Source organism: Leopardus geoffroyi, chromosome B1 (assembly GCF_018350155.1).
Source record: "Leopardus geoffroyi isolate Oge1 chromosome B1, O.geoffroyi_Oge1_pat1.0, whole genome shotgun sequence".
NCBI classification, from domain to species: domain Eukaryota; kingdom Metazoa; phylum Chordata; class Mammalia; order Carnivora; family Felidae; genus Leopardus; species Leopardus geoffroyi.
The window spans coordinates 105,238,279-105,252,764 of record NC_059327.1 but is presented as its reverse complement, the minus strand read 5'-3'; the positions used below and the strand labels follow the sequence as shown (position 1 = coordinate 105,252,764).

Genomic DNA, 14,486 nt, shown 5'->3' with positions numbered 1-14,486 from the left:
ACACCCAGTCCATCATGAGACTTGCTTGGATTTCGGCCATAAAAATCGAATAATAGCAATGTTCTTAGCTTTTCATAAGGTTACATAAATCTGATTTTTAAATTTTTTAGAAATTATCTTTGTGTTCCAATTGACCTTAATTATAACAATGCACTACAAAAAATTATAATAAATATATACATTATAGAACTCGGTAAAATCTGCAAAAAAAAAATTGGTAACTAAGTCATTCATCCTTCACCAATTTTACTTTCTTTGTTCTGTAAAATCCAAATCTCCAGAAATCACTGAGCTAAAAACTATTTAAGGTGCCTTTCAGGCCTAAGAGTCTATGTAATTAAACTCTTACTCTTAAAATTTTATGTCAATCACTTCCCTCACTGAATGCTTTCATTATTTCTGTACAAAGAATATAAAGAGATCTTTCTGGCATGAAGTTTCCCAATTATTTTCCTTTGCACATATTTGATACATTTATCTAAGAAGATGAACATTTTAATAGATTAAAACAGTGCAGCTTTTAATTAATTATCCTAAGATTTCCCCTATTTTGCTGACTAATCAAATCTGAGCTAGAAAAAAAATTATCCTAAATCTCATATTGCTACCACTTTCAACTTATACCATTTATCCAAATAATGCATCATTCTGATTGCTGTCTGTCCATATCAACTATAGAACAGATGACAAGACGTCATTTTACTTTGGGATTTTATTTGTGCAAAGAAACTTAGAGTTCACCCATTCCTCATTCCAAAATGGTATTCTGCTTTAGAAATTCTCCTGTAAACCAAAAGTACATGTGGTACATGCCTATTTTACCTTCCAACACAATCTTATAGAACTGTTAACAAATATTAGTGAGAATACTTTTTGAACCATTAAATTCTGATTCTCTGTATATACAAGAAAAATTGAATATATTTGTAAAACAAAATTAATAAAATAGAAACACTAAGTCTCATTCTGTTGTTTTTATTAATAAGGAAAAATATGAAGATAGTGACTAATAATATTTATGAATCTTTCTAAATCTGTGAAAATAGAATGCAGTTCTCAGGTCTAACATTCACTTAAAGATGAAATAGTATTTATTAAATAATTCTTATTAATTAAGCATTAATATTTATTTGGTTTGTACATCATACCCCTCAACCCAATAATTATAACTGCACTGTCCATGAAAATTCAAAATATTGGGCAATAATATGTATTTATATCTTCATGATATCATTAGTTATAACAGGAAAAATTAAACTAACCTAAATATTAAGTAAATTACGCCATAAATATTCAATGGACATTATGTTATCATTAAAAATTGGGGCGCCTGGGTGGCGCAGTCGGTTAAGCGTCCGACTTCAGCCAGGTCACGACCTCGCGGTCCGTGAGTTCGAGCCCTGCGTCGGGCTCTGGGCTGATGGCTCAGAGCCTGGAGCCTGTTTCCGATTCTGTGTCTCCCTCTCTCTCTGCCCCTCCCCCGTTCATGCTCTGTCTCTCTCTGTCCCAAAAATAAATAAACGTTGAAAAAAAAAAAATTATGACTGTAGTACTATAAAGGTAAGAAATATGGATAGAAAATGCATGTACTTAATATTAAAGTTGTTATAAAATTATACACACAAATTATAATAATAATGGTTTAAGAATGGAAAAATCAGGGGTAGTTTTTAATTTTTATTTTCTAAAATCTAATATTTTACATTACTTTGACAAATTTAAAAAATATGTTTAAACACGATCATACCTAGCTTGGATGAAAGTATATTTTTAAGGTTTAATGAGTATATGCAATTAGCTCTGTCTCAAGCATGAAATAATTTTGCCAATTTTTCCAAGCCTGAGAATTAATTCAAGCATGACCCAGAAATATGAAAAACAAGAAAGAATGGGCATTCATAGGCTTCATTCAAATATTAGCTAAAAGGCATCATTTGCAGACCAACTGAAATCTTTACTCTGGAATGCATTATGTGTGTGACATGAAATATATTGCCCAAAGTGTGATACTAGCTTTTAAGAGAGTAAGGTCAAGGGTGAGTTCTAAAGGTCATCTCATGACAAGAAGGCTGTTTTTCTCAAATAAAAGTGATAATTATCATCACATTTAAGCAAGGGATTGACACTGGGCTTGCCTGCAATTTTAGACACAATGATGTCAGAACTAAGAACATCTAATAGCAGTGATGCGTCAGAAGAAAGTCGAGCATTCAAAGCATACAGTCTTACTTGAATGGACACAAAGAAAACCTAAAAGTCACCGATGGCTCCAATCAATTACTCAAGAAGAGGGGTGATGACAGGAAAGGTAATGAGATAAAAACAAGACATGGATGGGGCGCCTGGGTGGCGCAGTCGGTTAAGCGTTCGACTTCAGCCAGGTCACGATCTGGCAGTCCGTGAGTTCGAGCCCCGCCTCCGGCTCTGGGCTGATGGCTCAGAGCCTGGAGCCTGTTTCCGATTCTGTGTTTCCCTCTCTCTCTGCCCCTCCCCCGTTCATGCTCTGTCTCTCTCTGTCCCGAAAATAAATAAACGTTGAAAAAAAAAAAATTTAAAAAAAAAAAAAAAAACAAGACATGGTTATTTGTCATCACAGAAAATGTTATTTTTTTTTTAATTTTTATTTTTTATAATTACTCCATATATAGATAGGTGAATAGGCAGGTAGGTAGGTAGACAGATGATAGAGAACATGCACTGTTAGTATGATAGAAATTATAAGTAAGGATTGTAAAATGAGAATTTAAAAAATGTAACTTGCATTGAGCTGCATCATATCAATGGACCTTACTTAAATCCCAGTTGTCGGCAAACCACATATGTATTCAGCTCAGTCCAGCCATCATCGCAGACAGTCCCCCACCGTCCCCTATAATACACCTCCAGGCGACCCTCATGGCTGCCTTTACCACCTCCAAGTCTGATGACCCCATCTGTGGTAAGAAGGAGACACAGAGACTGAGCAAACCACTTATCAAAAAAGGAACAACATTTTAATTTCACTAAAATTATCACCTCTCTCTCTAGGCCTTTTGTTTAACTTATTTCAAGACTGCTCAGTGATCTGTCATTGGACTGTTTCTGAAGTATGACATAACATATATTTGTCCTAACAAAATATTCTTTTCTCCTTATTTGCACTTCTAATTTCTGATCAGAAAAATATACTCTGATATAATTCCAAACTCGTTATTTAGATTTCTCCAGATTAAATAATATTTGGGAAATTTCCTATAGCTTCAATCTCCAGAAGTATGAGAAAATTAGTCATTTAAACTTAAAAAATAAGAAAACATCGAAACTTGGAAATGGTTCAAAATTTTAACTGCAAATGAAAAAAGTACTGAAATACGAAGACAGAAAAAGCTATTCTGGTTAAAGTGGGGTCTATTGTGTCAATGCATTTATTATTCCTTAGGCATTCATAAATTATAAAAACTGGGGTACACGTCTCACTTGTGTTCTTTTATTGATAATACAGATCTGAATTTGAAGCTTATGAGTTCAATGAATAATTAATTCCCAGAAAACCCTGTTAAGAGCTGTGTAGCAGATATATAATACATTTATCCCCCCAAAAGTAGATTTAAAAGCCATTTCCATGCAAGATAATCCAAACATCCCCAAATGAAACATATAAATAATCCTGGGTAAAGGTGATACTTTTCATGAATCTCTGGGATCTGTAAAGTAAATGGTCTCTTAGCAACACAATCACTTATTAATGTAATACTTTACAGTCTGCAAAACACTGCTACACATTTTACCTCATTTGACCATCACAGTAACACTACAAAATTACACTCATTTGAAAGAGGAGGAAATGGAGACCCAAAGAGATGATGTGCTCTGGCTTAAAATCTGGTATAAATTTTATATTTCTATTGTATATAAACATGTTATTCTGCTAATAAAAACAACAGCATGTATAGAACTATATAAATAAAAAGGTATAACTTCAGCATTTCACGGGCCCTCCAAAGTTTTTATTTTCATTTTTTAAAGAAAGATTACAAACCCCACTTATTTTCTTCAAGTTCTTTTTACCATAGAAACAATGGATTTGTGATGACCCAACTTCTCGCCTGTCCCTTTCCCCCTTCTTCCCACAAAACATGTAAGTACATATGCAAACGCACTTATTTGTACTCAGACATGCCCTTCTTATAACACATCCTGACCAGCATGCTGCGATTTGGAACAGTTGGAGAGGTGAGCGCCGGCAAGTTAAGTTGGTTCCTTTACTAGTGTGCTTTACCCGACAATCCCATCAATATGGTTTCACCAGTTAGGAACGTATTCTGAGACTAGGCAGGTCAATAGATAAAGGAACTAAATATATACCTAGTATATGAAATTTATCATTGCACACTGATTTTGATTATTGGATTTGATTATTTCATTATATATTGCAACAAAATTGTATTTTTAGGACTGTATAGCTTTAGGGTGACAAATTCAGAAATATTTATGGATAAGAACATACCATTTTAATACACAGCTTGTGTTCATTTGGGTTTTTGTTTTTGTTTTTGTTTTTTAGTTTTATTTGTAGGATTTATTTGCATGCTCATTTATATTATCTTAAATTGAAGAGAAAAAAAAGGTAAGCCCAGATGGTGGTGCGGGCAAGAGTTGGTAGATTAATGGGGTGAAATTCTTACCTGTCAGAGGGGTACAGGACACTCCAGCATCTTCTTTATGGTCACAGTTATGCTCTCCCCAGGAACTCTTTGGACATTGTTCAATAGAAAGCTCATTCCCAGTACAGCGTACCTCATCCAACATTATTGGACCAGAGCCTTCCCCAAAATATGCCTGGTTCCATGCTTTGGCAATGCCACTGAACAAACATAAGAATTCTGGATTAGACATTAAAAGTTAGTCTGACATAATTTCTTTTACCCCAGTAAAGGCATATTTATGATTAATCCATACTTCCCCTTACCAATTCACTCCCATAGCTCATATATGACTAGCTGTATTTCTTTCTTGTTCATTTGTTACTCTTTATATTTTTGGCCATCACAAATGTTTTAATTTTTTTTTTTTAATGTTTGTTTATTTTTGAGAGAGAAAGGGAGACAAAACATGAGCAGGGGAAGGGCAGAGAGACAGGGAGACACAGAATCCTGAAGCAGGCTTCAGGCTCTGAGCTGTCAGCACAGAGCCCAACGTGGGCTGACCTGAGCCGAAGTTGGACGCTTAACCAACTGAGCCACCCAGGCGTCCCGGCCATCACAAATGTTTTAGACTGCTAGTTATCCCCCAATATTTACTCTCCTTTTCTTCATTAGAAATGAAACCACAGATTTTTAGGAGGGCAATGGCTATCCTGAGTAAAGACCACATTTCCCAGCCTCTTCTCCTTCCAGATGACTGTTTGTTTTAAAATACACAGAGCATAACATTTACCACTTTAACCATTTTTAAGTGTACTAAGCACATTCTCATTCTTGTGCAACTATTACCATTACCACCACCCATCTCCAGAACTCTTTAATCATCCCAAACTCAAACTCTGTACCCATCTTAGATGACTAAGTTTTGACCAATGATATTTAAGTAGAAGTGTTGTCCTATATCACTTCCAGGAAGTATCTTTGTTCCACTCTCTCCTTTCTGCTGACTGCAAGGCAGAGGTGATGGCTAGAGCTTGAGAAGCTATATTGGTCCATGAGGTGCTATGTTAAGAATGACAGAACTACAAGCAAGAAAGAGCCTGGGCCCTGATGATTGTGGAACCACCATACTAGCCTTGAGCTGGCTACCTCTGTTCTCTTGAGAAAGAAATAAACTCTTATCTTGCTTAAGCCACTGTTATTTTCAGTTCTCTGTTACTCACAACCAAACATATTTCTAAATAAAACATCTCTTCACTCAAATTTATTTGTACTAAATTTACTTCTGTCACAATTCAAAGTGATACCACATTCTAGAACGTCAGATTTCACTCAAGATGATCATGATTGACTGTCAAAATGATTAATAACTTCAGAAATTGCAATTTCAACACCTTTTAGCCTTTTAATTTTTAGAGTAGAGCATTTATATTCGTGGTTATTCCCCATTATTTTAGTTGCCTTTTTCTCACAGCATTGTAACTACCTTGAGAATTTAAACCAAAATATATTGAAGGGAAAAAAAAGTTTGCTAAATGTGTATAATACCCCAGCAATGGCAAAGTTTTAGATAATCAACTTCATCGTTAAAGAAGAGCTTATTTGACTAATCTAGATACCATGGAAGTTTCTTTTAAGAGAACATGTCTAAAACAAACCCGAGGGGTGGCTAGGTGGCTCAGTTGGTTAAGTGTCCAACTCTTGGTTTCTGCTCAGGTCATGATCTCATGATTCGTGAGATCAAGCCCCGCACTAGGCTCCACTCTGACAGTGCAGAGCCTGCTTGGGATTCTCTCTCTTTCCTCTCTCTGCCCCCTGCCCTGCTCATGCTCTCTCTCGCTCTCTCTCTCTCAAAATAAATAAATAAACTTAAAATTACTTAATTAATTAATTAAACAATAAGGAAAACCCCCAAACATCTGAAAGTTAAACCCTTTAATACCCTTTATTAAAGGTATTAATAAAGTTAAGCTTTTTATTTTTTTTATTATTTTTTTTAATTTTTTTTTTTTAACGTTTATTTATTTTTGAGACAGAGAGACAGAGCATGAACGGGGGAGGGTCAGAGAAAGGGAGACACAGAATCTGAAACAGGCTCCAGGCTCTGAGCTGTGAGCACAGAGCCCGACGCGGGGCTCGAACTCACGGACCGCGAGATCATGACCTGAGCCGAAGTCGGCCGCTTAACCGACTGAGCCACCCAGGCGCCCCAAAGTTAAGCTTTTTGAATACCATTAAAGCAAATACTTGTTCCATTATCACTTGACCCACTTCCTGTTTAATATCCAGAGATTCTGCAAGGGGAAAGATAAAGGAATGTTTATAGGAAGAGGTGTGAAGAAAGCTGGAGGAAAGGAAAAATAGGTAGCTTATGCAGCATATTTTGGTGGAGTTAAAATTTTTAAATTTAGAATCCTGACACTTGAGTCACTACCTGATATTTGTCATACAGTAGCCTCTAAGAAGACTGCCCCAACAAATATTAAAGATTAATATCTAGAGCTAATCAGACAAATGTGAAAGGAAAAAAAATAATCCTAACACAAATGAAATTATCAAATGATACAACTTGGTGAGTGAATTTGTTTTGCTAGGGGATACATATGGCAGAACAAAAAGCCATTTCTACTCTTCTGGAAAGAAGGAATAAATGCTCAATTAATAGGATTTTTTTTAATGAAGTTTACAGTTGTTTCAATGTATGTTTATGTGCCCACAGAAGAGTGTAATATGGACACACATATACATGTTCATATATTACTGACCATGTCAAAAAGCTTATTCTTTCCAAGCTGAATCTTTGAAGAAGAAAAGCAGATGTGGAGACAGGCCTTCATTTTCAAATCTGGGCTCTATTTTTACCAATGTAAGCTGCCCTGGAGAAGTTACAAAAACCTTCCAGGCCTGAAATGCTTCTTTTGAACATAGGGATGATAAATGTTCCCTTGCAGGGTTATAAGAATTAAACTGATGCAAAGTAGGAACTGAATAAATGTTGGTACCTTTCCCAATCTGGCACTTTCAAGAAGCTTCCCCTTCATGGTTGATGAAGAGCATATTTTTCACTGCTAAGCAATTTATCTAAAAACCATTTGGCATTTGGTTTAAACAAACAGCATAGTTTTTGTTCTCCCTGCTCCCCAAAGGTAGAGTCAGGCAAGTGGTGGGCAGGGTTGAATCAATGAAAATCTTAACATTTTCTGGTTTTAAGGTTGCAAACATGTTTTAATTAATTAATTAATTAATTTGTTTTGAAATCATTTAAAAAAAAATTACTTATGGAAGTAATCTGTAGCCTGTAAGATATTGGACAAGTCTACATTGTTTTTTTTTTAAGGACCATAAGATGATGGTCCAAAAGATCATTAAGCTATGACTTACATCACTCAACTTGGGATTCTTGTGGCAGAGACACAGATAATCGGAGGCCAAAAATTTCAAGCCTTTTAGTGCACGTAAGGCATTTTACCAAAACAATTGTAGTAACCAAAAAAAATTATTTTTCTAAAGATAGCATTTATGCTCCCAGAAAAATATATTCTACACCCAAATGATCTTGTAATAGTAGTCTCTAAGGCTGTGAATAAATTAAAATGTTTTAAGTTGCCCATAGTAGAGTAGATATCGCCTTCCAAAAGAAAAGATTTTCATATAACATTCACACGGAATTGAACATGGGAACAGTGTAATACCCACTGAAAATAACTCTAAAGTCATGTACTGATGGTGAGTTAGTCCAGAATTTGGAAGCCCGAATACCTGAAATGTATTATTTTAAATATGTTAATATATTTACGAAGTTTGGTTCAAAGAAGGGAGGTGCTAAGAGATGCATTCCTGAGACCTGCGGCACCTTTTTTAACAGGGACAGTCCAGGATGAAAGCAAAGAATCTGATCCCTTGTTGTGGCTCCTGAGCAGAGATCAGCAAACTCCCACCCAAGGGGTAAATTCAGCACACCACCTGTTTTTATATGGCCAGGAGTGAAGAGTGGTTTTTACACTTTATAAATGGTTGAGGTAAAATCAAATCAAGAATATAGTTTTTGACACGGGGAGGCCATATGAAATTCAAATTGGACTGTCCAGAAATAAGGTTTTTTGGAACAAAGCCACACTCATTCCCAACTTACTATCTATGGCCGCCTTTGTACTACAAAGGCACAGTTGAGTAGTTGCGAAGTCTAAAGTACTTACTATCTGGCCCTTCACAGGAAAAGTTTGTTGACCCTTGCTCTAAAGGAAAGAGATTAATGAAAGCAAATATGAAAGCTGATGTAGAGAACACTGAAAGTTGGAGAACACAGGCAGAGGAGACAGGATGACTGATGAAGGTCATGGGGAAGCCAGATAGGAAAGCTTTGGAGAAAGGCAGATTAACAGCCTCCTTGGATCATTGCCCTGGGATAAATGCCAGGAAAGAAAAAGATCTACTGAAGAAAATTTCAATGGGTACAATTCACTGAGCCAGGATTAGGTGCTATAAAGAATATGGAAGAATATAAAATATGGAAGAATATAAAATTTGATCCCAACTCAGAAGCAAAACGTAAATTTCAGAGGGTTTAAAGAGGTAAATATTGAAAGAAAGAAAGAAAGAAAGAAAGAAAGAAAGAAAGAAAGAAAGAAAGAAAAAAAAGGAAGGAAGGAAAGAAGGAAGGAAGGAAGGAAGGAGGCACCTGGGTGGTTCAGTCATTTAAGTGTCTGATTTGGCTCAGGTCATGATCTCATGGTTCATGGGTTAGAGCCCCATATCGGGCTTTCTGCTGTCAGCACAGAGCCCACTTCAGATCCTCTGTCCCCCTCTCTCTCTGCCCCTCCCCAACTCATTCTCTCTCTCTCTCTCTCTCTCTCTGAATCTCTCTCTCTCTCTCTCAAAAAAAAAAAAAAAAAGAAACATTAAAAGGAAAGAAAGAAAGAAAGAGAGAAAGAAAGAAAGAAAGAAAGAAAGAAAGAAAGAAAGAAAGAAAGATAGGAGAAAGGAAGGTTAAGAAGTCACTAGAATAAAATAAAGACCATAGTATAAGAATAACATCACCTTGGGACAAAGAGGATTTCCTGAGCAAGATAAGAAACCCAAAAGTCAGAAAAAAAAAAAGTGTAATTTAACCACACATAAATTTAAATACTGTATAGCAAAACACACCATAATCATAGTCAAAAGGCAAACCAACAAGCAGGAAGAAATATTTGTAATATATAACAGCAATCAAAGAAAAGAACTCCTAGAAATTAGTAATAATGTTATAATTACATTATAATGAAAGACAAAACAACCAACATAAAGTAGGGGAAGGGAGAAGATCAGGCTATTCACAGAAGAAATATTCATGGCTACTGAACAAATGACAGGTCAAATGGTCAGGTAATGGTCAAATTAAGACAACAGGAATGCATTCTTAGCTAACATATATTTTTAGAGATTTAAAAGATTAGTATCATTTTTTGTACAATATTTAGGCTAAAAGGTTACAGACTAAAGTCTTTTTATTCCCTACCCCCCCCCCTCCAAAACCAACCCTAAATTAATGATTAGCTGGGAGTGATTCAAGATAGGCTGGGCAGAGTAACTGAAATATATTGTGTTTCAAATATGTTAAAGATCATGTGATAGAGGTCCTAGGGAAAAACAAAAGGCCTGATTAATTGCCTCTGAACTGCGTCCCTTCCTTAAGGGAGAACACAAGATACAGAGGAATAACCCCCTAGTCATGACTCTGGGGAAAGTCATCTATGATAAAATGCTCTCTTAAAACACTACTTGGGGGGGCGCCTGGGTGGCTCGGTCGGTTGAGTGTCCGACTTCAGCTCAGGTCATGATCTCACAGTCCGTGAGTTCAAGCCCCGCGTCGGGCTCTGTGCTGACAGCTCAGAGCCCGGAGCCTGTTTCAGATACTGTGTCTCCCTCTCTCTATGCCCCTCCCCTGTTCATGCTCTGTCTCTCTCTGTCTCAAAATAAATAAACGTTAAAAAAAAAAAAAACACTACTTGGGTGTTTTATGATCTTCCTTATATATTTCCATATTTTCCATTATTTATAAATATTATTTTAATGATCACAAAATGTTTAATTGAAGTAAACTAGTCAGAAAAAAATGAATAAATCTGATGGCAACAACAAAAATGTGAACCAGGAAACTATAATGCAACACAGACTAGGTTTTTCTGGCTCATTTTCGAGTTTATTAAAATTAAGAAGATAATTTTACATATACACATATTCCTTCAGAGCCCATAGTATTTCCTGGTGTCCTCGACTGTGCTGGCTTTTAGGGAACATCAAAGAGGCTGATGACTCTGCTTTTACAGAGATTGGGCAATATTGGGAAAAGCAACATAAAACTCATGGACTGTTAAAGTCAAATAATTGCCACGTGAATTCGATAAAGCTGTGTTCTTTGTCCTTCCCTTATGGAAATTATTCCCACACCAACCCCCAGCAGTTCATTTGTAGTAAAATTTCCAGTGTGGCCCACTTTCTTACCCTCTGACCACAGAATAAATTTGTGGAATAAGGGTGCTCTAATATAATACATTGATTTAATAAATCAATGTTTTTTTTTTTTCTGTAAAGCTATTTGACCTACATAACAGCAATGCCCAATAAACACTAAATTGATTCTACCTCTGATCCTTATCCAAAACATTCTTAAATCTATTTAGCTAATCTGATTGTATTTGTGTGAAGTTTGTTTTCATAGAAAAAGACCAAATAAATAGCACCATCTAACTAATTCAATCCCCAGGCTTAGTTACTACTTTGAGTAGATGCAAAATAGAGTCGGGCAATTCTATTGTGCAAGATTATTGTTTGTTAGGTTATGAAAGATTAGTCCTTTCACTTCAAATATCAGTGTGTGACACTTATAACCTATGAGTGAAAAACCTCGTCTTTAATGATCAATATCCTAGGTTTCTCTCTGGAGAACAAATCCCCTGCCTTTCCAATAGTGATATTTGATGTACACTGAACGATTACTGCATGCCAGGCACTGGTCTAACAGCTTTACATGTATTAACTCATTTAATCCTCCCTACAACCCCATATTATGATCCCCATATACAGATGAGGAAACTGAGGCCCAGAAATTAAATGATTTGCCCAGCGTTATACCACCACTGGATAGTAAAACTTGTCTGGCTAAAACAGAGCTAACTCTGAAACATTTTGCTATCTTACAGCCTCTCGGGGCATTCTCAATGAGGTATCTATGGCACCTCAAATGTAGTCTATCTAAAATGTGTCATCATCATTTTCTCCCTACAATTTACCTTTATCTCTTGACTTCCCTATTTCTTTCAGGTCTATATTGGTATTTATTCTTAATAACACCTGGCTATTTTGCAAATACTATAACATGAAAGAAAAAAATTCTACAGTGGGAACTATAAGTCTCAAGATTCTGGTTCTCATTTAACAGTATGACTTTGGGGCTTCAGGTAATCACAGAGGGACTAATTTCCTCTTCTGCTAGACAAGGTCTCTCTCCTGCTCAATAACTCCCTGTACGAAGTTTATCTTTATGGTAAAATCTATAAAATGTGAAAAAATTAATGAACAGTAAAATAAAAAAAAAGGAAAGAAGTATTTTTTTAAAAGCAATTTGTACCAGATTTTTATTCTGATCACTCAATAAAATTGTTCTGTAGATAATTTCATAGCCAAAAAAAATAAAAAATAAAACCCTAAGAAAGATGTGTTCACAATTTTTAAATTCCTATGTAAATTATGGCATATCCACACAATAAAATATGATGTCATAGTTCTAAGATATGCTTTTAAGGGTTTTGAAAGACACAGGAAATGTTTTAACTTTAACTGCACAAAAGGAATTCTGATTAAAATGTCTCCACCTGAAACTTCACTGTGTACATATGCATTCTCAAGTCAACTTTCTGACATCTGGCTGCCTCCTTTCCTGTTCCTCATCTTTCTCCAAGCTCTGAGTTAATCAAATTGAAGTATCAAAAGTACAGTAATTTCTTTTGTATTTAGGAAGCTTGCCAGCTCCAAAAACTCTACAGACACCATTAAAAGATGAAAGTCAACAAAAACAGCGTCTCGCAAAGAAATTGTAACTACCACTCCAGGGAGGCATGATGTAGTTTCCCTCTGGGAATTCAACAAACAAATAAGACTGAGATGAAATTTGCTTAGGAAAAAATCATAAATCCAGACAAGCAACAATTACGCTGTTATCAACCATGTGCCATTAAAAACTATTTCATCTGAGAGGGCTGTGCCATTAAGTAAGCAAAACAGATTCTAAAGGAAGCACAGTTGCAGAATACTGCTTTAATGCAAGCTTATGAGGTAATTATTAAATCAAGTGAAAGAAATCCAGCAAACAATATCAGCTCAGGGCCTCAGAGTACTTACAATAAAAACAAATGTCTACCAAGCTGAATTGTTGCTTGTTGCATAGGCTCGTGGAGGAGTTTTGCTGCCTTGTATATTGGGACATATTTTTCCTTTCTTTTACTTTTCTAAACATGAATCTCCTCATACAAAACAAAGCAATAAGGGGCGCCTGGCTCAGTGGGTTAAACATCCGACTCTTGATTTCGGTTCAGGTCATGACCTCAAGGTTGTGGGATCAAGGCCCACGTTGGGCTCTGCACTGACAACAGGGAGTCTGCTTCAGATTCTCTTTCTTCCTCTTCTCTGCTCCTCCCTCGCTTGCACTCTCTCTCTCAAAATAAATAAATCAACATTTTTTTTAAAATATAGCAATAAGCTAATGCTCAAGAAAGATATAAACACATGACCCTCACATGCGTTCAATGCTAATATAGTCTTCCTGGTGATTCCATCTCTACATTCTTTCTATGCAATAGACTATTGTTTGTCAAAATGGTCCCTGTTTAATGTAATGTGAAAAAATGTAAGTGAAAAAAAAACTTTTTGGCTCTCAAGAAAATTGTACATTTCAACATAAATTTTTAGGGTCATTTCTGTGACTGTAAATATAATTAACATTCACAGTGTGTCTGTGAAATTTTTTTGCATTTTTCTAAGCAATAAAACCTGCCTCTTCCCCAGAGAAATATATTAATAATTAAAAAGCTTTATAGCTTAAATACAGAGTAATCCATACTGCAACTGGTAATGTTAAATATGCTATTACTATACCCTTAACGTTCTTAAAATTTTTTGCAAAGATGTAAGTTTTTTAGTAACTAACATGAAAATCAATTAGTACACCAATGATTACACAAGCGATAGCCCAGTAAATATACACATGCAGACCCTAGAATGTTTTAAAATATGAAATTCATATTTTAATTCATAAAACAGCTAACTAAATAGAAGTTCTGCATAGAAAAATAGTGTTTGATAATCTTGCCACCAAATACTTGGTTCACTTTGAATGTTAATAATATCTTTCAACTAGGGGCACCTGGGTGGTTCAGTCCAGTCGAGCATCCAATCATGATCTCATAGTTAGTGAGTTTGAGCCCTGTGTCGGGGCTCGGTGCTGACAGCTCAGAGCCAGGAGCCTGCTTTGGCTTCTGGGTCTCCCTCTCTCTCTGCCCCGCCCCACTCGTACTCTGTCTCTCTCTCTCAAAAATAAATAAACATTTTAAAAAATAATGATAATATCTTTCAACTATAACGGTCCCTAATTTGACTGACCTTGATAGCTGATGTATATTATATACTTGTTACGTGTGCTAACTGCTCTAGTACCTGTGTTAGACAACAGCCCCAATATGTAAGGAGATATGTTATAGATGAGGGAATCTGACCAAGAGATATTCTATAACTCTTCTCATCTCCAGAAGTAGGACTCAAATCCAGGTTGTTTTGAGAACAGGGCACATGCTGATAATTTTATGCTGTGTTGACTCCAACAACACCTGG

General features: G+C 35.8%; 1 protein-coding gene across 2 annotated transcripts in view; it reads right to left on the bottom strand.

Moving 5' to 3' along the window:
* PRSS12 (serine protease 12) overlaps positions 1-14,486 on the bottom strand; it is a 77,191-nt gene that overhangs the window by 40,766 nt on the left and 21,939 nt on the right. For both annotated transcript variants that reach the window (XM_045469044.1, XM_045469036.1), the window contains 2 exons: positions 4,665-4,843; positions 2,792-2,933 (listed from right to left, as the gene is read on the bottom strand). In XM_045469044.1, coding sequence (XP_045325000.1) covers positions 2,792-2,933; positions 4,665-4,843 — 321 coding nt within the window. The remainder of the gene's footprint in view (positions 1-2,791; positions 2,934-4,664; positions 4,844-14,486) is intronic.